This window comes from Eurypyga helias, unplaced genomic scaffold (genome assembly GCF_000690775.1).
Source record: "Eurypyga helias isolate BGI_N326 unplaced genomic scaffold, ASM69077v1 scaffold3280, whole genome shotgun sequence".
Classification (NCBI taxonomy): domain Eukaryota; kingdom Metazoa; phylum Chordata; class Aves; order Eurypygiformes; family Eurypygidae; genus Eurypyga; species Eurypyga helias.
The window spans coordinates 8,024-33,575 of NW_010224925.1; the positions used below are offsets into that span (position 1 = coordinate 8,024).

At 41.0% G+C, this 25,552-nt stretch overlaps 1 protein-coding gene across 1 annotated transcript in view; it reads right to left on the reverse strand.

Annotated features, from left to right (window-relative positions):
• Nucleotides 1-513: 513 nt before the first annotated feature.
• LOC104506279 (activating signal cointegrator 1 complex subunit 3-like) overlaps nt 514-25,552 on the reverse strand; it is a gene marked incomplete at its 5' end in the record, with an annotated part of 133,137 nt that continues 108,098 nt past the window's right edge. Inside the window, 6 exon segments of the mRNA XM_010147180.1 lie at nt 514-722; nt 821-996; nt 2,318-2,524; nt 8,404-8,554; nt 9,066-9,217; nt 22,457-22,681. Coding sequence (XP_010145482.1) covers nt 575-722; nt 821-996; nt 2,318-2,524; nt 8,404-8,554; nt 9,066-9,217; nt 22,457-22,681 — 1,059 coding nt within the window.

Below are 25,552 nucleotides of genomic sequence, written 5' to 3' on the forward strand. Positions count from 1 at the left end.
AACAAGATTTACTGCATGTGTAATTAATATAAATTTGTGAAGTCTTTCCTTAAGATTATCACCTTCAAAATGTAGTATGTGTAAGAGGATGATTTAGTTACTATATATCTCATATTTTACATTGAAAAATCTAACGCAAAACATTCTTATGGACATATTTTTATTAAACATGAAAATAACACATCCATCAATATTTTCAGCAGTTCAAATTTTGTATTTTTCCCTAAAAAGAAGTTGACTATTTAAACTACATTAATACATTAGGCTGCAGAACACCTTTTGAAACGAAGACTATAGCCCCAAATTTGCGCAAATTACAGTATCTTTTAGTCTTTTATTTTGATGTGTCAAAATTCACTTAACAACATGACTTCTGGAAGAAGAAACAAGAAAAGACAGATCTTCATAGAGGGGTAAGGCCACTGTGGCTAACTCTGCGTTACCAGAGTCAATACAGTAGTCACCTTCAATTTCTCGGTTGTCTTGAGGTTTGAAGTTGGTTCTGCTAAGGCAAACACATTTTTGGATGTCCAGAACGACCAGATGTCTTAGCTGCAAGACTTCTCAGATCACCTTACTTCAGAGCCAGGTGACTCACGGCATCAGGCACCTCTGTTGTGACCTGTGCTGATGCGCTTGCTGGTATAATGTTCAGGTAAATATCGTACTGCTGGTCCATGCCAAGGTAACTGTCACTCATGAGGTACAACGTGTAGATACATCTGAACGGCACAAAGCAGAAGCATTAGTTTGGAAATTAGGTCTTGACTACTTGGAAAAGATAATCATTACAAGAACTTAGTTTTTAAATTTTACATACTTTCCAGGAGTTTCTGGAGTATAAAAAGCAACAGAAACAGTATTTCGATTTCTGACATATCCAGTTCTCTTCAGGGCGATGAGTTCTTTTTTATCGACTTCTCCCAGTATCAAAAACCACCCTTCATCTTTAACTTTGGGGAACCGAGGAGCCGCTGCTTTACTGTCTTGCTTTCCCTGTTGGGCAAAAGAAACAGTTTAGTGAAACTAGAAATCACCTTTCCAAAATGCCATTCTTCCTTAAATGAAAAACACCTCAAAACCACACTCTTGTGAATTTTTACTTAAGACGATTAATTTAGCCAGACTAAAATATTTTTGTTATTTCTTTCCAAAGGGTTAAAAAAAAAAAATCATAGTCCACAGATACTATTTCACTTATTCTGTAAGTTATTAAAAATTGAATGGAAATACAGTTCCCTTTTTGTAATTTCACCTAATGTATTCCAAATGCTATTCTCTGCAGAAGGGTTAACTGTAAACCTTGTGTCTTTAAATAATGCTAAACAATATTGTTGAAGATTAACATAAAGACAAAAACAGCACTTGAGGTCTTTATCTGAGGTTGATACAGCAAAAGGAAAGATTATGTCAGTGATTCTTTAAGGCAGTGACTTTGCTGCTGAAAGCTAAAGATCTAATGAGGCAGACTTGATCAGCATTCATTTCGTGTTCTGTAGATGGAGAGGTTTTACTTAAGATTTATACAGAAGAAAAAGCACCACCATCACAATGAAGCTTCAGAAACAGTTTGATCCAGCAGTTTCTTACTGAAAATGGATCAAATTCTAGGAGAGGTTTATAAAACAGTGGATCCCTGCATGAAATGCTCCTACTCCCTGCTTTTCCGTGGCTGCTGGTTAGGAAGTGTGTCTGTTATGTGTTATGAATAGAAACTGGACAAAAGGCTGGATGAGGCTTTGAGCAACCTGGTCTAGTGGAAGGTGTCCCTGCCCATGGCAGGGGGGTTGGAACTGGATGATCTTGAAGTTCCAACCCAAACCATCCTATGATTCTATGAAACATACTTCGAGGTGTGGGGCTGGTATGCAGCTTGGAGCTACATGGGAATATAATGGGGAAACTTCTGAAGTGGTTTGGGGAAGCAGGACGTACAAGAGTATGAGTGGTAGGAGTTGGGGGCTGGTGTGTACTTAAGTAGTGCCTGTGCAGTTACCATGTCTAACGCCACTGCTTGTAGCACCCCAGCAAATGAACTTTATGAGCCTCTGGTTTGTAAAAAATGATGACAGATTTTTTTTTCATTGACTTGAATTGCTCTAAGATTTTACTGTAAACCTACTGACTATCCTATTGCAACCTGAAAAATCACTTGCTTCATTACTAACACATAAAATGTTTTGAAAGTGTTTATATTTACATAATACTTAAACCACACCCCACTCTCTGCCCTCATTATACTGTATAAAGCATTATTGATAATCTAAATGGATTACTGGAAACGTGCACTTAGGAAGGAAGTGATAAATTAATGTACCTGATACCCCATCTGGGTTCTCTGCAGGTTGATTTGGAGCACGTACTCTTGATCAGCATGTAATTTGATCCACCTTTTGTCATCTCGCGCGTCTGTTGTCAATAAAGGAACAGGCACTTCGTTCTGTGGCTGAATTGGGTCATCCCAACAGCCCTTAATGCTCAGGCTGACGTTCAGAATTGGCAAACGGCACAAGAAATTCCAAGCCTGTAGAAAAAACAGATCCCTGTGGATTACAAGATGATCTATACAACTCAGACCATCGTCACCATAACAATAACAATTCAGTGTGCAGTCTACAGATGTTGCCCAGAGAAGCTGTGTGCCCTGGAAGTGTTCAAGGCCAGGCTGGATGAGGCTTTGAGCAACCTGGTCTAGTGGAAGGTGTCCCTGCCCATGGCAGGGGGGTTGGAACTAGACGGTCTTTAAGGTCCTTTCCAACCCAAACCCTTCTATGATTCTACATATTTATTCTATATTAATAGTATTTTATGATGTATTAGAGCATCATGTATAATTATATGACTCTCAGAGCATAAAATACTTTTCATTAACCTCTTATTCTACTTTCTTATAAGCAAAGAAAACAAATGTGAAACTCCTCAAGCAGGTTATACATGCCTCACTAAGATTACTGGTGTCTGAACACAGGAAGAATTCCTTACCACTCCCGATTAAAGTATTTTTTCCCTATAAGCCATGTAAAAACTAGTATAATTAAGTTTTAAATTAAACTTCCTTAGCATAATCCATAAAGAACAAGTCACTGCAGTGCTAATTAGCAATGGGCAAACCTCAGAGAGTTCAGAGGATCAGTTTGGATAATTAACCAAAAGTTCAACTGCATATCCAAAGTTATCCCCAGCTTTTTTTTTTTTTTTTAGGTTTTCTTGCACTGATCTTCACAAACCCTCGTTCTTACAGTCCTCCTGAGGAACCTTAAGTCTCTGTGATTTCTCATGAGCTGTAACAGGCCTTCAACCTTCTCTCATCCTTGTACAGAGAGCTGCTGTTAGAGGCACACGATTGGGGTAGCTGCACACGACGTTCCCTTCAACCTTAAAGAGGCACCCTGGAAATGCAGCCCTGTGTGTCTCCTGTCGGTCTCTATCGCACAAGGAAAAGCAGCTCTGAGAAGCTGCGACAGAAATGGAGGGGAGCAATGCAGGCTTTCATTTAGTTAAACCAGCATGTCCACTCAATGAAATCTGTTAGGAAGAAGAAAGGGGAAAATTGGCTGTGGAATGGAGGCAGTGATTTGTGGCCTCACTATGGCTGAACAAGATAGATGAGGCTGGCACTGGAAAAGAAAAAAAACCAAAACTGAAGAACCGCCCTCTGCCCTGCCCTCCTTCCCAGTACAGAACAGGAACCAGCACTTCACCCGTGTTTCCAAAAAACACATGTGAAAAGCCAGAGGGTGGGAAGGAGCCGAAGGAAAGAGGAGTATTGGTCTTGGTAAAGAGCCAGCAGATGTCAAAATGGGAACTTGTGGGAATGAAAAGGGTAGGCTGAGTTGCATGGGCAACACTGGCATGGAACAGAAATGTTTTATTTGGAAGAAGACTAAAGTATATTTTGTTTTTTGCATACTGGTTTGCCTGTCTTGTGTTTCACCAAAATCTAGTTTCGTTTAGATTGTGCTTGATGTGTCTCTGGTTACTTTTTCTATGCCAGAAGGGCTACAGCCCCAGTGAATGCTCACTTCGCTTTTTGGAGGTATCACCGCTATCATGATTCATGCTGACAGTAACGGCGTACATTAATACGGAATGCGGGATATGGTAGGCAGAGCAGACCTAAGATCCCACCGCTGTAGGAAAAGGTAGTGCTGCCCCTCTCCCCGCCAGCTAGCTGCACCTCCCCCCCCCCATATGTTGGCACTACCCTGCTGTGACTGTGCAGCTAGATGGATCAGCTTGCTAATCATTTTGGTGACAGCATGAACTTAGATCAGCTTAAAGCTGATTGTGGAAGCATATTCTCTAATCCTGCGAGTACTCTGAATAAGCATGAACCTTCGGCGCCACTGAAAGAAGTGGTCCAGCCTCCTCCCCTGCTGGCACAAGCATTCGCGTAGCCACTTGGCTACAGGCCATTTTGACTGTCAGTGACAGGGTTGATGAGATTCCTCCTCCCCTCATCCCCGGATGCTCATTCCCACCTCCTCGTCCCGACCAGCCACAGCCTTTGTGCAGCTGTGCAGTGAGCTAGGTCAGAAGAGGTGAAAATGGCACGGGGGGCGGGGGGCAGGACTGCCCCTTTCGGCTGACGTCGGATTGAAATGGCCGCATTACCACAGCCCGGCTGGACTGAATGAGAAAACTGATTTAGGCTAAAAACTAATCTCTCTCCCCCCGCTTCTGTGTGCTGCAGGAACAGCTGTGTCTGTTGAATGGAGAAGGTGGGGAGGGCCAGCTGTGAGCACGCAGGACCTGCAGTGTAAACGCGGGGGACACCGATGAATCCCACTGATGTCCTAATAGTGCCTTAGCTACGAGAGGGCAGGCAAATTCAAACAGAAAATGAAACATTAAGGGAAAAGATATCCCTCTTTGTCCCAGCCCTGAAAGGGGGAAAAAGAGGCAGCACCTTGAAGAAGGAGAAAAAACACCGCAGACATTCTTAATTATTTAGTTGTTGCCAGGATTTCGCTGCATTTAACACAGAAGACACCACTACAATCCCCTCCCGCAGCTCACACTGGATGAGGCAACTTGGGTAGTAACACCTTACCTGGTTTTACTGATTTTGTTGAACGTAAAGGTTTTTAAGACAAAGCTTACTGTAGGGACTGTGCAGACCTACCGTGTGAGACTCCCTGCACCAGAGCAGCGTACTTCGGCTGGGTGCAGTAGAGGCACCCTCCTATTTACCAACCCGGTGATCACCCCTCTGCTTATACTTGGGGTACCATTTACCTAGAAAGTTTTATGTGTTCTACCTCAGAGGACAAGACCTGTTACAAGACCTGTTAGAACCACGTTCAGTTTCAGCAGATGACATAATGTATTCGCTCCCCCAGTGGTGTCACCTGTTGCTCCGTTGGAGACCGTGATTTGGTCTGGTTTACACCATGCAATCCCAACATACTCTCTCTGTCACAGGCTGTCATGCCCTCACGTCGCTCTTACGGTGCAAACAACAAAGCAACTCTGAGCAACTTCCTAATTACACAGTAAAGCAGTTGTAGTATGCCATTCTCCAGGCCTTGCGCATTGGAGTATTAAAGGCAGAGTTAGCACTGCTGATCACCGATACAGTGTGGACAGCAGGCTGCCTTTTTATCATCCGTGCAACGCAGAGAAAAGGAAGAAATGCTTTTCTTACTGTGGAAAAAAGTCGAGTAGTAGCAGCTGAAAATGAAAAAGATTATAGGAACACAGATACTTCTGAAGTAAAAGCAGCCAATACTACAGAAGGGATATTTTTTTTTCAGTCTTGAGGTTTGTTGTATCTCTTCCAGTAATATAAATATCAGCTTAGTATGTTAAAAGAGGCCTAATGCCCAAGTGACTTAGAAACTGGGAAAGATTTGTTAAAGAACCATGATTCAGAATGAATCACTGAAACAGACGTGGAGCTTAGGCCAAAGACCAGAGTTACAGTCTGAAGAGTTTTTGAATTTAGGCTGTCAGCTTTTAAAGCCCTGCTGACTTTCAATGAGGTTTAGGATTATAACTAACTTTTGGAAAATTAAACTCAGGCTCCCATGTCCCTTAGGTATTTCTTGACAATTTTATTGTTGTTTTGCTGTGTAGAATGACACAAGCACATATGATCTCCTTTCAAACATATCAACATGCCCCATGTGTGCAGGTACGTATGTACTATATATGTTTATCTACTAAACCCATAGATCCAAATCATCATCACATGAGAAATTCTTCATGAACCTTTGATAACATCGTTAGCATTTTTGCCAATAATCTGTCTCCCCAGGACTTAGCCTAATATTCCAAATCCATGAGCAGCTTCAAGAGCTGCTGTTTAAAAATTAATTACCAATCTGCTTAAAAGACATTTTCTTCTTTCCAAATGTGAAATTTCTTCCTTTTCCTGGCTGCCTCAAATTTATGTAAAGCTCAAGCTGTTTTGACCAGTTTCATGCTAGTAACAGGTTTCAGAGAGAGGTTCAATACACCGTGAGTGAGAACGAAAAGGTTTGTTAGGAGAAGAATGTGTTTTGGCAATTTAGTGGTGCACTTCCCACTTTATTTGACTTTGCTCTGACCTGGTGCCAGAATTACAGCCTTAAACTCTGTAATCATATATTCTTTAACCATCGAAAATATAACATAGAGATGCATTATTTAACAAAGTATTTTTCTCCTGCTTGGCCCTTGACTAAGTGTGCACTGAAGGACTTTGCATACGAAGGCACTCAACGGGCAGTCTCAATACGGATTTTAATTCTGTGCAAGGTATTACACTATTTTTTTTTTCCTGAAAAAAAATGCTGTAAAGAACATAAAACGTTGGTACAAACATTTCACATTTGCAATGAGCTGCGTAATACAGTCATGGCTTTGCTAGAGCCAATACAGCCATTCCCAACTGAGGGAAACGAAACTCTCTCCTTATATTATGCTAAGGCATTATGGTTTTCCCTCTCATATGCCTCTGTATTTACAAACACAGACATATAGAGGCACAGAGTCATTCACAGTGTGAACGTACACAGCACATAAACACAAGCTATTTTTGAAGAAACTGCTAAGACATTTCAATACCAGCCAAACATATTTATCTGAGGATTAATCTTCATCTATTGAATCAGACGAGAACACTGCCATGCATACAATTATTTAATTAGCAGCCAAATCCTCTGCCAGTCAGCAGCCGTTCCAGGCATACTGATGGGGCAGTAGATGTAAATCTCACAGTAGTACTGCTTTTTCTCATTACTACTGCAATTAGCACTTAAATTGATGCTTTAAACATACTAATTTCTGGAATAATTCAGGATTTGTATGTTACCTGGGATCGCCTCACTGCAGAGACGACACCAGATTGCTACGCAAATTGAAGCACTTTTGAGCCAAATAACCATCATCATATCAGACAGAGCCAATTTGCATTTGCTTTTAAAGATAACAGAATGGCAATTTATGCAAATAAATTAAGTAAGTTTACTTCTGAGTTCTCCCTGAACTAATTATAACAATGTTCTAATTTTTTATCACATCCGAAAGTTGGACTGAAATCAGTGTGTATGATGTTAGAAATCTGTTGTTAAAGGAAGCGTTGTTTGGATGTCAATACATTTTCTTAATTCAAAATTTTGATGTTAATTTAGTTACAGATGCAGATGTCTGTTGTAGACATTTAAGTACTTTCCTTCTTGTTTGCATACCAGTAACAGGTTTAACTGAAGCTGAACAGTCAAACACAGGACATATTGCTGTCCTTTTAAATATTCAAATACAAAGCATTTGAAGTATAGCTGTTGAAGTTTCCATCTTTCACACATTTACTTGAAATCAATGGGCTTAGCGTGTGATGAATACTAGGGAGTATAGCTGCCTTTTCCTGGAAATGGCTTGAAAACCAAACTGAAAATAAGACTCCAGCAGCCTCAACATTTTGAGGTAGTATTTTTTTTCTTCCCCTTGTGGAGTGTGAAAATTTCATCTGCTTTTTCTGTTTCAAACAGAAAATGAGTGCTGGATCTTCTACTAAGGGTACCGTCAGAAAAAAGAACGGTGTTTGACAGACCACTTCAGAAACCAGCTACGATGACATTTGCAATGCATGTATTCCTAGTGCATAGCGGGCTATGAAAAGGTGGATAACAGCAGACTGAACGACCTAGAGAAGCATCTCGAGAGCAGAGATGTGGCAGTATCAGCCATAAACCAGACTGTTACTGGTTAGCAGGGAATAAGTGAAAACTACTTATGAAAACAGGCAGAGAGGCAGCCCTGTAAAGCTAGCAGTGCTTTCAATTTAGAGCAACGAACGTGTTGCGCTTCATACAGGACATTGCGTGGCATTTGCTGAGGGGAAGCGAAGAGAGTATTTCTTTACCCAACTACTCTTCATTTCCAATCACACCGATAACGACCACGGGTAGAGAGCATTACCTGCGATATGTGTGCTGTTTGCAACTCACTGTCCACGATGGAAGCAAAAACATTCTCCTTTCCTTCACAGGCAGCCATAAGTTCGGGAAGACACTCGATAGGTCCTTGGTAACCTCCATGCACACTCTTCCTTCGTCCTTGGCTCCACTTCCTGATACAGACAGCAAAACATATGCCCAAGGAGGGAAAGCAAACATTTATTTTCAGTTGTTTTAGTGGTAAAACTTGATACTGGTTTCTGTTATGAAACGTTGGTCATCTATTTTTGGGTAGCATTAATTCCTGCATCATCTAGGCATCTACAGAGCTTAGCATTATCTACGATACTAAGATGGATACTAATGTGTTTTTATACCGGATTAAACTAAAGAGATAATTAATATACAGCTTTAGATTTGTTAGGACTTGGAACCCTTCCAGTGATCTCTTGTTAATTTGTCTGGAATCACAGTTCCTAAAATAATGTGTGGGGGTTAATTAATCAATGAATATTGAAAACAGAAACAGGAACTTCATTTGGGAAGGCATCACGCTGAAAGAATCAGTTTTGCTTCTGATGCATTAATGAACGGTCTCAGGCACAACAATGACGTTCAAACACAATCAGCATTCAGAGGTGGAATGAAAATGCAAACCTGGAAAGGCTCTGAAGAATTACATACCGAAAAAGGTAAAGGTGTTGCAGCTCTATGTTGGGCAAAGTAAGCAGGGAAGAGTCGTGTATCCATCTGCCCTGAACCACCATCTGCACCAGACTGGTTATATTCAGAGCAGTCACCAGCCAGCCATGATGTGCTGCAACATCCAGCATTGCCTAATCAAAGGAGACATACATAAAAATAAGAGAATGCGAGTATAATTGTGTACCTGGTTCACACAAGTAAAAGCATTTATTTCATGTTTAACATACAGGAATTTCTAGGTCTCCGACACTGGAATTTACTTCAACCTCTGCTGATGACAGTGGGCAGCTTTTGAATTAACCTTGAAAAAAGGTGGATTAAATCCTGCATCATCATCATCTGCATCATCATCATCAACTCCTACCCTTGAAATGTAAGTGACACCATGTTTTTGGGGGTGAGAGCAGAAGGTGGGATCTTTTCCTTACAAATACCCTCTCATTTACATAATCCAACTCAGAATGAAAGCAATAAATCTCAAAGTTTACTGTACAGGATGAAGTTACAATTACCTGCAGTACTGGTTTACAGGTTGACATGAGAGCTTTGCCAGAATTGCATATTTATTCAAAAATCCTTGAACTTTTTAAGAACAAACCCAACATCTTTACATTTGTTCAAAAATTAATTCTGAAGCCACTTACCAGTAGCAGTTATTATTCTCATCTTAGCCTAAGGACTTAAAAAAAAAATCACTTGAATTGGACTAGATAAAAACCCTAAAATTTGGCTTAATGAGCATTTTTGAGGTTTTGTTCAACCCAGACACCTAAGCTGAAACCTTGAAGGAAGATTACAAAACAGCTAATAGCTTACCCAGAGTGCGTAAGAGCAGTCAGAAATAACATGGATGTCACCCTTTGCACTGTAAGCAGTTGCTTGTCTTGAGAATGGGGGATGCTTGGCTGTCTCTCTTTGGGCATCTCTGTCCTGAACCTGAAAAGCTTTCCTAAAGTACACAAAACCCCTGAGCAAACAAAAACCCCCTACCCAGCTCCACATCACACTTTACAGTGTTAACCATCATCCTGCCTTTCACGTCGGGAGAGTTGCTCTTCCATTGCCACTTACTCTGTTTTAGACAATACAAGTAAAAGGTATTCTAGAAGCACCACCAGCATGAAGATCTAAACCTGCAAAATTCATTACAGATGGTGCACTGCGAGTGGCCTCATTGACACGAAAAAAAACTGTTAGGCTTGCCTTTTTCCTGACTGGACTTAAATTCTGTTTGGTTAGTCTGAAAGAGAATTTAGGAGTTCTTCCAAAGCGGAAAGTGTCAAACATGAACTTCTGGTTTCAACATAATTTTTTAAAATAGTAAATGCAGTTATTGGAATACATTCTTTTCACCCAGCCTAGAGTACATTAAAACAATTATGATGATTTGTAGAAGCATTTCAGCTGGTGAAGAAAATTATGCTATGTTACTTGTCTTGCTTATTTTGTTGCTTAATACCACTGCAATCACAACAAAGTGTGGGTCCTCATATTAGAACACTTGAATTCAGTAGAAAGTCACATATTTAAAAGTGCTTTGCTATGTAGGAAATTGGGTGTTTGATTAAAATACTAGAAAATGCTTTTTTAAGAAAGCAAGAGGCGAGTCTGGTATTCAGTTTCAGCACTTCTTTAAATACCATCTTCTTGATATCAGGAGAGCTGTAGTTCGATTTTAGGACTAGACTTAAGATGATTCCACGGGTTTTTCTTTAAAGACAAATGATATTGTTTGATCCTTCCTTAGACAGCAGATACCTGCATCAGTTTATTTTCCAGTCACTAGTGTAATGAGGAGAAGCTGCCTCTGTAAGTCTTTACATTTAATCAAATGTTATACGGACAAACAAAAGGCAGCATTTACTTAAGGCAAACTAAACAGTGAAATCTTCTTTAAACAAAGGAGTTGTTTACACATGCAGAGCTATTTCAATTAAATTACACTGATTCTGGAGAAATACGGAGTGTAAAGACACAAGTTAGTTTCAGTTGTGGCCAGTCACAGAGTTTATTTTAGCAGTTTACAATGCAATTTCAACAGGTTTTATTCCTGATCGGGGTGATAAGATCAGTGACACTTTGAAAAATATTTGAAGTGTTGCCCTGCATTACACAAATGTTGTGGATGAAGTGCCTTGCAGCTAACATAGATCTAGATTTAACATTTAACTTGGCTTTTATGTAGGAAGAGCCCTGAAACACCCTGATAACATTCCTAGTGACCCTGGAAGTAGTACCTCACAGCACAACATCAGTGGTTTTCTTTCTCTGTCTTTTCACTTGGCTTGCCAAGGTGATTTCCAGGTATGGTTTTTTTTTTTACCCAATAAAAAAATAAAATCATGTTAGAAGTCACATCTGTAAGGAGCAGCTTCATGGCCTGTAGATTTATGTGTTTGTTCACATTATTTTTAGACAGATACAGAGGGAATTGCCCTCGGCATGTATCAGAGGGAAGTCCGATTTTTAAACTTACAGGGCGAGTTGTTCTTTACGTGCTTCCACATTATAAAACGTACTGAAGCTGTGCATTCAGTACAGCCCATGTCTCTGGGCGTGTTGCTCAGGTGGCATGGTATGTCCTTCCTATTCTTCACTACCTGACTCTTGTCATTTCTTCTGCTATTCTGACATAGCCTGAAACATCACGTCCCTCCGTGACGAGACTGCCGTTCATACGTGACGAATAATGGGTGTATAGATACCCTCTTTTCCACGAGCAGCAAGAAGAATACAGTAAGTTGTATTTTTAGTCAGCCTGAAGCAGTGGTATTTTCGTAAAGTGCTTCTGATGACATGAGCGTAACACTGCGTTCATTGTTTTCTTTCTTCTTTTTTAACAAAATCTACTCCTCTTCCCCCAGCCCTTTTAACAGAGGTTTGAAAAGGGGGAGAAGGGAAGAGAGAAGACGCAAGAGAAATATATCTAAAACCAGCTATACGCCGAAATTAACTGGAGGATCCTTTCAACCTAGAAAATCTCCTAGAAATTGATAGAGGCCTACAGATAGATATCCCGTAGGGAGTAAGGAAAGCCTGTGTGTGTGAGACTCTGTGTTCCACATTGTTATAATGAATCCACATGGCAAATCCTCTTTTCCTCCTTATTTTCTGCTTCTTGACCCATAGAATTTATTCACAGCATCCCTATCTGGATGCGAAATCCAAGACAGTGCCATTGTGAAAAAGTCAGAACAATGGTAAAGTTGGCTTGTTTCATCGGCTGCCTTGGAAACCCGCACACGTTTCATTTTCCGCGAAGTGTAAAACACACAAATGCTTGATTATGGATTATAGATTACGGGATATCTATCTGTAGGCCTCTATCAATTTCTAGGAGATTTTCTAGGTTGAAAGGATCCTCCAGTTAATTTTGGCGTATAGCTCGTTTTAGCTCTCTCTCTCTTGTGTCTTCTCTTTTCCCTTCTCCCCCTTTTCAAACGGTTATTGAAATTCCTATAAATACTCAAGGTAACAGATTGAGCCATTCCCCTATCTCCAAATTAGCTATATAAAATGTAGCAACTAAATAAAGATGATAATCTAATAGACAAAATAAAAATGGTAAGTCTTTAATATTTGTTTTCTGCTGAATAACATTTAGTCTCTCCAGTGTCTCCGGGTTGCTGCTTGTTTGGTTTGTGGTTGTTTTTAACTACAGGCCAGCATAGTTTTCTACAAATTTATGGCTTCTTAACTTAAAATCTTACTTGGCAAAGTAAGTAATTTCTAAATATCTTAGAACTGATAAGATTGGAACAGATTAAGAACATTATTCTAAATTGAGAAATGGCACAAACTGGTTATCTGCCTTTCTAGCCTCAGAATTTCACGCCAGCACAGGACAATTTCTTTACGAGGACAGTGAGTGCAAGTGCAAAAACGAAACTGTAAAGATGCTTCTACTTACAGAAAAAACCCATACAAATACTTTTTGGTAAACCAGCAAGTTAAAAACTGAAAAGCCCCAAGCCCACCACTTTTTAACTTCAAGTAGAAAAGATGGGGGAAATAGATGGAGTCAAGAGAAATATTGCTTGTTATCATGAAAACATGTTTACTGTCATCTCACTTGGGCCTTTTCCTGCACTCAGGAGAATAAAAGCAGAGGCCTGTACTGAGATGTGTTTTAATGAAAATCAGGCATTGGCTTTTAAGCCTTTCAAGTGCCATATTTGGGCAACCACAAAGTAATAGTAGCAATTAGTGACACATCCTTTAACAATTCATCTGTCATTATCAAAAATAGCTTGGCTTGTACCAACATGGGAAGCAACAAGCTATAAACCATGGCAGGGGTAGACAGAAGTGCTGATGCTCAATAACTGATTGATGTAAGGGTACCTGTCGGGAATGGCAAAAATTTTCATTCGGATGATATTCGGAATTGAATGTCAAAATGTTTGGATCAAAATCTTGCTGTTTATTTCTAAATTCCAGCAGTGCCGTAATACGAAACCCTCAGCACCCATTATCAGGTCCTCACCACCTTATTTTCAGGAGCAGTGGTTGGTTATCCTTAAATACTGAATCATGTAAACTGGTCAAATTGTACCTTTCTGGTATAACATGAAGCTGATGTTTTACAGTTTGTCTCTTTTTAGCCAAAGTTACTGCCCATGCATGGAATTTAATTTATGTTTTCTGATTTCCTACCTGGAGGGGAAGCAAAGATGGAGGCAGGGTGTGGGAGAGGCGAGTGTGTGGCACACTCACTGATAGCAAAACACTGATGGCAGGGCAGACTGACAGCACAACATCGCCTTCTCTGGTGTTTTTAAGCACTCTGAATATGTTCTGAAAATACCAGATACTAAACTGTTCCATAATGAACATATCCACCCCACTCCTCCCCCACCCGTTTAGGAGATGCATCTAGTGACTGAAATATCTTTTCTTTTAAAACTTTTCGCAAAGTTTTAACACTGTTTTCGGTATTACTTTCACATCCTTCATTTGAAAGCCAGATATTCTGGATCACTCTTGTACAACTGGGTAGGCGGCAGGGGAACAGAGACTGTACAACCGGCAGAATTTCTGATCTACTCAAATGACTTAAATAGGTTTTTCCTTTAAGATAAGTTATTGGAGTGTTAAAATGAAACAGCTTGCATCTTATTAACAGAGATTGCATGCTGCTTGGAATAATTTCTTCTTCTGTTTGAAGTCACCTGTCATATAACTCTGAATAAACATTTCTACTGCAATACTGTAAATATAAATGTAACTGTAAACATTGTAAACATAAATGCCAACATTTTGGGGCTAAATTATATTTAAGGAAGGTTGCGATGAAGCTAGATGAACGACGCTGACAGCTCTGGATAAAGAGGCGAGCTATGGAGACTGGGGTAACCTAAGGAGTGCCACTGTGGCCGAGAGTTACACCTGCGATTGCTCAGTTAAAGTCAGAGGCCTGCAGTGACGCCACTGGTGGTCATGACTTGGGGGATGGGAGCTGAACCTTCAGGAGCACTCACAGTGAGCTACACATTTCTCCACTCCTAAAAGATTTTTTTAATTTTTTTGTATCAGTGCTTATCAGACTCTGACATGCTCTTGAGTGCCTTCATTCGGGAAGCTGAAGGCAGGTACGCTAATGTACACAGCGCTCTGTGCAGAATGACATTCACCTTAGACTGGAAAGTCCGTGTAAGGTAAATCCAACAGTTTCTTGGCCAAACTTACTCTGCAGAGATGCTTTGAGGAAGGAAACAATAATTTAAATTAAATAAACTGTGTAAACTAAAATGCTATAAACTGTTACTGCAGTTACATCAAAATGCAGAGTTAAGGCTGGTTGGATTTCATACCTATTTTTGTACCTGAATTTACTGTGTATAGTATTCCAACACCAAATAATCAAAATATCCTCACTCTCACCTTCTCTGCATGCCCTAAGTTCTGTTTTCTAGGACTAGACCAGTTAGACATATGAGTTTAAACTCATAGATCTATTAAAGTCATTAGAATGATGCCTGATTACAGCTATTTAGGACTACAGACCTTATATGACAAATATTTATAGATAATAATACACAAAGGTGTATGTATTTTACTGATTTTCCTGAAAACCATGAATTCATAATAATAATAAATCTTTTTTGCACTTGCTTCAAACATAGGAAGCCTTCCAATACATAATATTATATTGTGATCCACATGTGACTTGAGATCATACTAATACAAGTAAAATATTTTTCCAGATGTTAAACCATGCCGTGTACTATAATTTTCAGGTTTTTATATGAATCACAATTATGATGCTTCAATTAGATACCCCAGAAACAACAACAGACTTGAAAAGTTGGAATTCATTTGAAGAAGTCTTACAGAGGCTTTTAAGGTCATACACACCTTCTGTATGCTACATACTGGTAAAACAGGTATCCACAGAACCTTTGCACTTCAGAGATGTAGCCCAAGTCTGCTTCTTAGAAAAGGATCAATTTGGGGAGGGGGAGGAGTTCTTTCAGATCACATAAATCAGACTTATACAGCTGTATAGTTTCAGCCTACAGACCGCCCTCCCCCCCGCACTTTATCGGAGATACAGTGAATAAGATGTAATTAATCCTATTCAGGAGGCACTCCTTTTATACGGCCCTCGGCATCCCCCCTCCCTGCACTTTTTTTACAAGCATATTCAGCTCCTACTTCCACATGCTCTGCTACCCCCCTAGGAGAGACTAATTCTTCATTCTCCCATCATCATAAAGGTCTCACTGATGTATGCAAATGACGACCTTCCTAGCTGCTTTGTAAGATTCCTATCCCTGTATTCATCCTTCAGCCTCCATAGTAACATTATTAGCACGATCAGAACCAGGGGAAGGACAAATCACATACTGCCTACATTTAGTGGAGTGCAACCCTTGGGTCCTTACTTTTTTTGGGATAGTACTGCAGAGATAAAAGCGGGTCTGGAATGCGATACCAGCAATATAAATTCAGTAGGGCATAACCCACCATGTTCAGAACTTGCTGAGTCCCCCTATCCAATTTATTTTCAAATTAGAAATGAATACATTCATATTCTCTATTATGCTAGTGAACTGTAAATACAATACAAATGTTTTTGAGAAAAATCTCGTGGCAAGAAATCCCAGTTTCCTAGACATAAACAATGTCTCAAAGGTGGCATCTGTTCCAAATCTTGCACAAATCTACCAAGCTCATGAAAAATATACAGCATCTTTCTCTTAATAAAGCTGCCCTCTTTAGCCTTTAAAGTCAGTTTCAAAATAGTGATGTAATATTTTGTCAATAATTAAAAATTTTGAGTGCATTCACAAGAATCCTTTTCGACAGCAACAGTTATTCCCAGTAACTTTCTCCTGAACTTTTAGCCCCATAAGGTTAGCATTCAGGAAGCTCAGCTGCTGTCTAACAAACTTAATTAATCAAAAAGTCATTTCCGAGCTGTAACTATGAGTAAAAGTGCTTCAAGTGTGCTAGCAAGCCTACAAGTTAATCAAAATGCTAATGCAGTACAAATTAAAGTTGTGATTAACATTTCACAGTAGCTGCTTAAGTGAATTGATCACACAAATGGGTTAAGCATTACTCATTTCCTCCAGCCCCAACTGGGAAAAGGTTTGTCATGGGTGGGGGAGGGATTATATATAAGCAGCACCAAATGATCATTAAACTGTCACCAAGATGCTGCTATACCCCAGTTCACCGATTATCCACAGCAAGCAAAAACCCCAACACCACTGCCACAAAGGTAACCCTCCCTTTTCCCACATCCATACCCATGTCACACCAGCCGGCAGCAAGTGATTCCACCCCAACACGTCCAGGCACTGCCACTCCACAGCTCTCCACCGCTGTCGAGTTTTTATAAAGGAGCATTACTGCCCATTTTTTTTGATTATTCTATTATTTCCACCCTCCTACTGTGAAATAATAGCCACCCGACCTTGAAAGCAGCCAGTACTTCACTAAAATCGCCAACACAGCGCTGTGGCTGGAATCTTACCGCATGCACAAAGAATACGTGTGGTAGCCAAAGTGGCATGGCCTTTGCTCTTCGCTTGCTCCTGAATAATCCTCTGCATTCTTCAGCAAAGCGGCCCATTTATTTAGAGTTGCCAACGCACCCATTAAACACAGCAACTGTCTCTTGCCCTGGGCGCTTCTGGACAAGTCTTCCATGCACAGCTGTAAAACAGGCCCTTCCTGGAACTCCCACCACCTTGGAGCAAAAGTAACTGGCACCCCTGCACTAACAACAGACAACACAGGAGATCACAACACACTGAGGCTCTGCAAGAACTTCAGGAAAACAAATGATCCAAGGGATATGGCTCCCCAGGTCAACAGTTCTAGTGGCTGTTATCAACCGAGGAGGTTCGGGGAGGATGGGAAGTCCAGAGCTGAGGGACATTCTCGTTCTTCTAGCCTGGGAATGGCAGCTTGGGCACCTCTGCTCTCTGCTGTGGCCGGAAAGCCCCTCTTGTGTGAGTGAGGAACAGTAGGTACAGCTCCCACCATCAGCCAGAACAGTCTGCAGCTCAGCAGGGTAAGCGTTTCCCATGTGAGCGAGCTCATAAAACCAGCTGAATCTGGCAGCATTTTCGTGCAATATTTGACGACCCTGAACATGTACCACAGTGATGATTCTCATGAGCAGAACTGTAGCAAAAGCTCCAATTCACGCGACCAGAAACCAACTTATTCGCTTTAACTATTTCAGACTGGGTAAAGCAGTGTCACGCACATCATCGTCCAGCCAAGGAATAGGCGGTGCTTGACCCAGGGAGTTTTTTCTTTCCTGTCAAAATCAGATTCTCGGAAGGAATAACATGATAGGGAAAGGCAGGCAATAAGTGACAGTGTTACAAGGTCCTCGTTTCTGGCATGTACAAACTAGATTTATTCTGCAGTTTGGAATCTGTCTTCATCCTACGAAGAAAGGCTGAGAGAGTTGGGCTTGTTCAGCCTGGAGAAGAGAAGGCTCCGGGGAGACCTTATAGCCCCTTCCAGTACCTGAAGGGGCTACAAGGAAGCTGGGAGGGACTTTTTACAAGGGCCTGTAGTGATAGGACAAGGGGTAACGGGTTTAAATTGAAAGTGGGGAGGTTTAGATTGGATATCAGGAAGGGTGGTAAAGCACTGGAACAGGTTGCCCAGAGAAGCTGTGGATGCCCCATCCCTGGAAGTGTTCAAGGCCAGGCTGGATGAGGCTCTGACCAATCTGGTCTAGTGGAAGGTGTCCCTGCCCATGGCAGGGGGGGTGGAACTGGATGGTCTTTAAGGTTCCTTCCAACCCAAACCATTCTGTGATTCTGTGATTCACGTCCATCTTCTCTCAGTGCACAGCTACCCTACTGAGATGCGTTTAACACATCCGTAGATAAACACTTCTCAAAGGTTAAGGCTCAGCTCCATGGCAGTTCTACTCCTGGCAATATTACAATATTTTATCAACGATTATACTACAAGTGGAGGCTTGTGGCCAATCCCAATGCAAAGCTAGCAACTGTCACATTATTTCCGAGAAGAGACTGCCCTGCTGAATCGGAGACTGACAGCATGACTGCCTCAGTGATCCATTTCAATTAAAGCAAATACAGGCGACAGAACAGCAGAATAAGACCTGATCACTGAATACACAGTCACAAAATACAAGACTTGCAAAAGAAGTAAAAAAGAGATTAGTCTTAGTCTGTCTCACATATTTGAGATAGGAAAAAGGTGGGGTATTGTCTTTACAATAATAATTACATTCTATAAAAATAACAGACAGATAATTTCATTAGAATTTTTATTCTTTGACGTTTTTCTGCAAGAAGTGGAGAAGCGTTTGATTTTGAGCAGCCACGGGAGTGCTCAGCACCATCTGACTGACACCTCTACCTTTTTCCAGCAAAAATAATGCAGAGCACGAGGCTTGAAGAGCACATGCAGTCTGCTCCAACTGTATTAAAGGTAACAGAATCAAAAATTAAACACTTGGCCAAGGTCACATCAGAATTTGTGGCAGATTTTTTTTGAGCCACAGAAACCTTCTGTGCTTCATCTATGAAAGCCTGTGGTGACAACAAACTTGTTTGTTTTCGACTTGAGGTTTTCAGTGCAGAGCAGGGACACTCCTTCAGTCTAGTCAAAGCCTCAGTGGCCATTCATTATGGAGATGGGTGTGGGAGTAGAGAGGCATTCGCCTTCCAGAAGGTTACAGACTGCTATCCCCCGTATTTCTGCAGTAAAAGGGAAAGAATGCTGGGTTTCAGCCTGACTACAAAAGACACTAAACTTTATCTTGCTAAGATAAACTCCATCTACACCTGACAAATGCTAACTATAGGAAAACTGTAGCAGAATACATCTGAATGATTGGGGTAATGAACGCAGGTAGATTTAGATTGGATTTAAGGAAGAAGTTCTTCATGGAGAGGGTGGGGAAGCACTGGAACAGGTTGCCCAGAGAAGCTGTGGATGGCCCAACCCTGGAAGTGTTCAAGGCCAGGCTGGATGAGGCTTTGAGCAACCTGGTCTAGTGGAAGGTGTCCCTGCCCATGGCAGGGGGTTGGAACTAGATGGTCTTTAAGGTCCCTTCCAACCCAAACCGTTCTGTGATTCTGTGATCATGAACAGAATTCTAGTATGAAACCAAAACTTCTAAGATAGCTCATGAAAATTAATTTAAGAGTGGTTGCAAGATTTTTTTATTAGTGGAGACTGGAAATCTGAAATCCATCAGCTAGATTTATCTATCTGATGTTGTTCACACAGTTTTCTGACTGACCATTAACACTATGCAGCCCAAAGCTGCTAGGTGTGAAAAAGGCCCAGAGGACGTTAGAGGGAGGACACAGCAGGTGGGATGTGAAAGGACCACGGGAGAGAAGGCTGATTGAGGTGAAAGGCAGCACAGAAGAGCAGGGAAGTTCAATGATCTGCGATGAAAAGAAGTTTGCTTATGTATCGTGGCTAGACATGGCAAACCTGCTCTGTAGGGGACCGGGGATGGACCGGCTGTACGTACCGAGATGCAACCACTTGTAAAAGCTCTTTGAAAGATCTTCCTTTCTTGTAACAGGAGAGCACTGCTGATATGGAAAGCCTGGCATTCACGTCCCCGCCAGCAAAACCAACAGTGTACGTTCGGGTCACAAAGTGAAGGTTAGCTATACGCCCTCAGCCGCTGAAGTACTTTGTAAGTAAATAAACAAAAGTTTAGCGTAACTCAAAACACAATTCCCCTCTCACCGCAGAACTTTAGGTTTGGTGGTGCACGAGCGCGTGTTCACACACACAGGGAACATCACCCACTGAACGCATTTATCAATGGATCCTTCTATGGTTCAGCTGCTTTTCTCACAACTAACATCTTTTTTTCCACCTCTGTTGACCCCGAGTTCATCAGCAGGTCAGTGCTAAGGAAAAAGGTAACAACCAGCACTGAAAGTGTAACCCTGTCTATTGCTTAGATTCTGGGAACTTTAACCTCCGTTGGGAAAGCGTGACTAATAAGATGGAACAAATATTCTCCCAAGAGACGTAAACCATGTGCCAACTTCAAAATGCAAAAATGCTTGCATGTTTTTCCTTTTTCTTGGTGTTTTTTTTTTAAAGAGGAACTATTTATTTTTCAGGTGACTCTGTGTGTAACGTTTATGCCGTAGCTAGCTGGAGCACCCAGGCACAGTACGGAGTGCTGTGCTGCTGAACTCCACTTCCGCTTAAAGGAACTGTCGAACGTCTTAAGCTTTTTCCTTCTGAGTGATTGCTGTTTCTCAAATACCTCCTATGCAGTAACAAGATTAAAAAGCAAATTTCTTAGCAAAGCAAGATAAATATTGAGGAAAATAATTATTGAATCTTTATGTAATGTAATCTTTAAGTTACATTTTTTCTCAATATGTAATTACCCGCCTTGAACACGTAATTCCACAAACGTCTGAATGGACTTTAAGCATGTGATTTCTTTGAAACAAAGGTGAATTTTCTGACCTAAGCAAGTGACGTCGTTCTCTGCCAGTAACTGAGCATTATGAATAATAACTGCTCGTACACTGAAGCTTTCAGCACTGTGATTTTATTGATTTGAAATGTTTGGAGTGGACGTGCCTTCTAGCAGCGCTGGTTGCCACATTTAAGACTGCGCAGCAGTAACATCTGTGGTGTTGTCTGCTTCTTACTTTCCTTTTCTTAATTTCAGTTTTGCTTTGGTTGATACCAGTATTACCAGCTTGCAGCTTTTGCTGGTGTAATGCTGAGACTCACCCAAATCACGGGACACTGACTTGCCCATAGCATTTCGTCTGTCCAGAGCACTGACTAAGTGTTTCCCAGAGCGTGGTTTTACAAACTGGCAGGCTCAACACAACGATGTTTGTAGTTACCATCTTGCCAACGGGCTTCAAACAAGATCAAAGCCTCATTCTGACCGTTGACATGTAGATTGCTGAGGATGTTAAAAACTGAGCAAACAAACATTAGGATGACTACCCCTGTTTCACAGATACTGAACCGAGGAAGATAGAAGATTAGTCTGTGAAGGCTGCCTGATCTCCCAAGAACCTGCGACTGAGTCCTTGTCCAGCCCTGCTGAAGAGAGCATTATTCCTCTCCGGCATAAGCAGAGGGGCGGCTGTTCTCTGCGCCAGCCAGAGCTCACCCTTCCTGCTGTAACTGTAACTGTGCTTCCCAGACAGGGCAGCATGTCTATTCCAAACTCAGACTGCTGCTTTAAAATTCTTTTGTGGCATGCAGCTGGGCACGTGATCGCTGGTTACCCAAACTCTCCATGGTCAGTTCAGTTTCTCTGGGTTGTGACTGCAACTGTGAAAAGTCACAAGCCTCCAGACTGAGTTTACACTCTGTGTGTACAAGCATGTTTGACTCTGTGAAAACTGGGAAACGGAAGACGTCTTCCCACAAGCTAAAGAAACCCCAAATCTCATCCCAAATCACATTACAAAACATGCTCTTTTTTTATGCTTGGCAGTGACTATAGTGCTATAAAATAAAAGTAGCCATGGGAGACTTGAAGTTCTTGGGGGTCAGCATAACGACCTGCAGGGAGCACACCCATTCAGGAATGACTTACATATGACACTCCATGTTACAGGGATAGAAAACTGTTGCATACGAAGGAAGAGGCGAGCTCTGTGGCAACAGGTGCCTCCAGCCAGAGTACCAGGGTCTTTTACCGTGTGGTCCTTTACCGCCAGTTCTGTAAAGTGTCACCTTTAGGGGCATCTAGTTCCTCCCCACACAAAGCGGTACCGTACTGCGTGGTACCAGTCCCCCGCAAGACTGCAAGAAATCTTCAGATTCTTCTATATTCAAAATATGTCAACACACTAACAATAAGCAGTAAACCAACAAGAGTTAAATGTTGAAATGCGTTACGATACCTGACATATTCTAATGGCTTGGTCCAGCACGGTCTTTGTATCCGTTGCGTAATCTGGACAAGGCAGCGCGGCGTGACTGAAGTGGGCTTGCAGCAGGAGGTGTGTTTTCGTGTGTGAACTGTCAAACGCGTGGGGATTGACTTCAATGGGAAGATGTTTTGCCAGTTCACTGTTCATCTGATCCTCGTTGTGTCTCACAGGCAGATCCGCGTACTCCTCAGCGTTCTTAACAAAAATAAAAAAAATGAGCCATTGTAAGTAACTTCAGAACAACTGTTATTCCTTACTGAGACATTACAAGTACATACATTTCATTTCCTACAGTTGGATTTCATTGTTAAAACAGCAGCATTTTAATGTTTAGAAAGGGCACTTACTTATCAAAATCGTGTGTGTGTGAAAACGATAGCTAGTAAAACATGCACACAATTATAGTTTTTTTTTTTTTAATTGCACATCGCTGATTTTAACATCAGAGAAGAAGAAAACAGAAGCAGTGAAATAATTCCATTCACTGGATGGACTCAGTGTTTGAGACTGCCTTCTACAGATCTCCTACCCTGGCTGACTCACAAAAATGTAAGGTTGGCTACAAAGAAATCAATAATTCATACTTTGAATTTTTAGGCTTTCTATGTTTCTATTTGTATTTGAAACACAGTGGGTTTGAAATAGCTCTGGTAAGGTTCTGTTAAAATATACTTCCAATATTTTGAGCAGTCAGTGTCTAAGCAACACATGATCAGCAATGAAAGCAAAGAGCAAAATTGTAAGTAGGTGCTGACAACCATCCTCTGTGCTCAGAGTGGGACTAATACTATTCATGCCAAAACGAAAGCTGTTGAAGAACTTTCTTACTGTTGCAAAAAAGAGCTGCACACCAACAGGTAATCTAAATGGAGTGACGAGCAGCAACCTCCCTGGGGCTGAGAGAAACAAGTATGATTGTTCTGGTAGCTAAAGCAGAGATGTTCATTCTCCCAGGGAAATCCACTGTCTCTAACAGAAAGAAAATTCAACAGAAGTATCTGAAAAACTACAATTTCGGCCAAAGAGTCAGTTCTGTGACTTAATCAGTAATTTCTTTTCCTCCACTAAATCCTCTGGTGCATGTATGTGTACATATTCTTGTTTGGAATTAGAATGATCTTTCTAAAGTATAAAACTTGCAAGTAAAGTAAGAGTTTTATAATGTGTGGTATCTTTTCCATCTGTAATTGAAGAGAGTGCATTTCTTTTGTCATAATCCAAGAAGTCACATGGGTAGCCCGAAGAGCAATGTCTTCTGAACTATGGGCTTAGCAGAGACCATCAAATTAAAGTGCTCAGGGTTTTATATTCCTCTTAAACTATAAATTCAATATTACACATTTTAGTCTTCAATCTCCAGCCGGACTTCTGCAAATCTGTATTAATGAAATATTCACAGTGGAAACCAGTGCAGAGTGAGGTAAAGAAAAAATGGCAATTTTAGAACACCTAATAGAACTACCTAATTGACTTGCAAAATACCGTATCCACTCGTTACTATCCTAACACACAGAACCTTCTGTGACAATTCCTAAAAGCAGTTATACAGCTGTTTTTTCCCCCCCTTGAAAACTGACAGCACACAATTTTCTGTTTTCTTGAATGGCACAATGAAACTACACCTAAACTGTGAGAGAAATGCAAAAGGAAAGATAAGTATTAGACAATGTAAGGTTTGAAAAGAAAACCAGAATGCCATTAATTTATTTCATATCTCCTCTACAGATTAGAAGCGAAGACCGACTAAAGACAACTGCTGCTTAATCCGGAATGTCTCTGACAGATCTCTTGTGAAAACTGTGGTCATTTATTCTCTGAACCTAAGGTCACAATCTTTTTAAGCCCTATAGAAGGCTGCATGTTTGCTTCACTCTATTTAACTGGCTTCTCCTTCAAAGATATTTTAAAGAATATTTACCAAGGAGATTTTTTACTTAGTTTTGCTTTGCAGTTTAAAGTAGCAGAAAGAAGAAGGATCAGCCAAGTCACTCCAGCACAACTGGTACTCCTGAAAATGCATTTTCCCTAATTCTTCCCCAGCACATGTTTTATTTACCTCCAAAACACTCCTCTTATTTTAAACAACTTGCCTACTTAATTTCCTGTTTGTGATCATTGACTGTAAGTAAGTGAGGTTCATTTTCTTATCTGCATCATGTAGGTAATTAAAGGAAATTGAGAATGGGTAGTGAAGCTTTTATACAACTGAGAATGAAGCTGAATGGAGGGCAGCGGGGTCAGCAGAGTCCATTATATTTTTATGTGAGAGGCCAGTGCGTCTGCCCTGTCCTTGTTTGCTTAGTGTAGGCTGGACAGACTACTAACTGCAAATCTGTTTCTCTGATTTGCCCAGCTGTCCTTGGATAAAGACATCTTCCATTGCAAAATGTTAAATGACAGTGATTGACAACTCCGTGATGAACTCTGCCTGTAACCCCCTGCTACTGTTTTCAGGTTGCACAAGAACAGACAGAATAAAGAAACATCCTTTGTAATCACCTCAAATGGGCCCTGCTGTTCACTCAGTATTTTTTTCATTTTAGTTTTCCTTTTCATTGTGCATCTCAATCTGTTCTGCCAAGGCTAGAGCTTCAACTGTTCCACACCATAGAGAACATGCATTATTTTAGCACACTGTGCCTGAATACCTTTCTTACTTCCACGGGAGAGGAAACAGATCAAATTTCGTATCAATCATTAATCTTCATTCTGAAGTCAAGAAACTTAACACAAACTTTACGGTTAAACCACGAGGCACTGCTGTGCATTTTTCACTTTCCCTTTTTCTTCTGCTAAGTCAGGACTACCGCACCCCACGTGCGAACAATGTGTTTAGAAGCACCTCCGCAGTTAAGCCTAACCTGGAGGATACCAGGAGATAACTAGGAATTTTAGCTATGGGTTCTGCACTCATGCATTTGGTAGTCGTGTCACATCCCTCCTTCCTACCGCTCTGTGATGGACTTGCCCACTAACGTCTTCTTCTGGGCACTAGAGACTGCTGCATCATTTCGAGGGTGTTAGGGTCCTCTCAGACCTACACTCCAACCTGCATGCGAGGCAGGG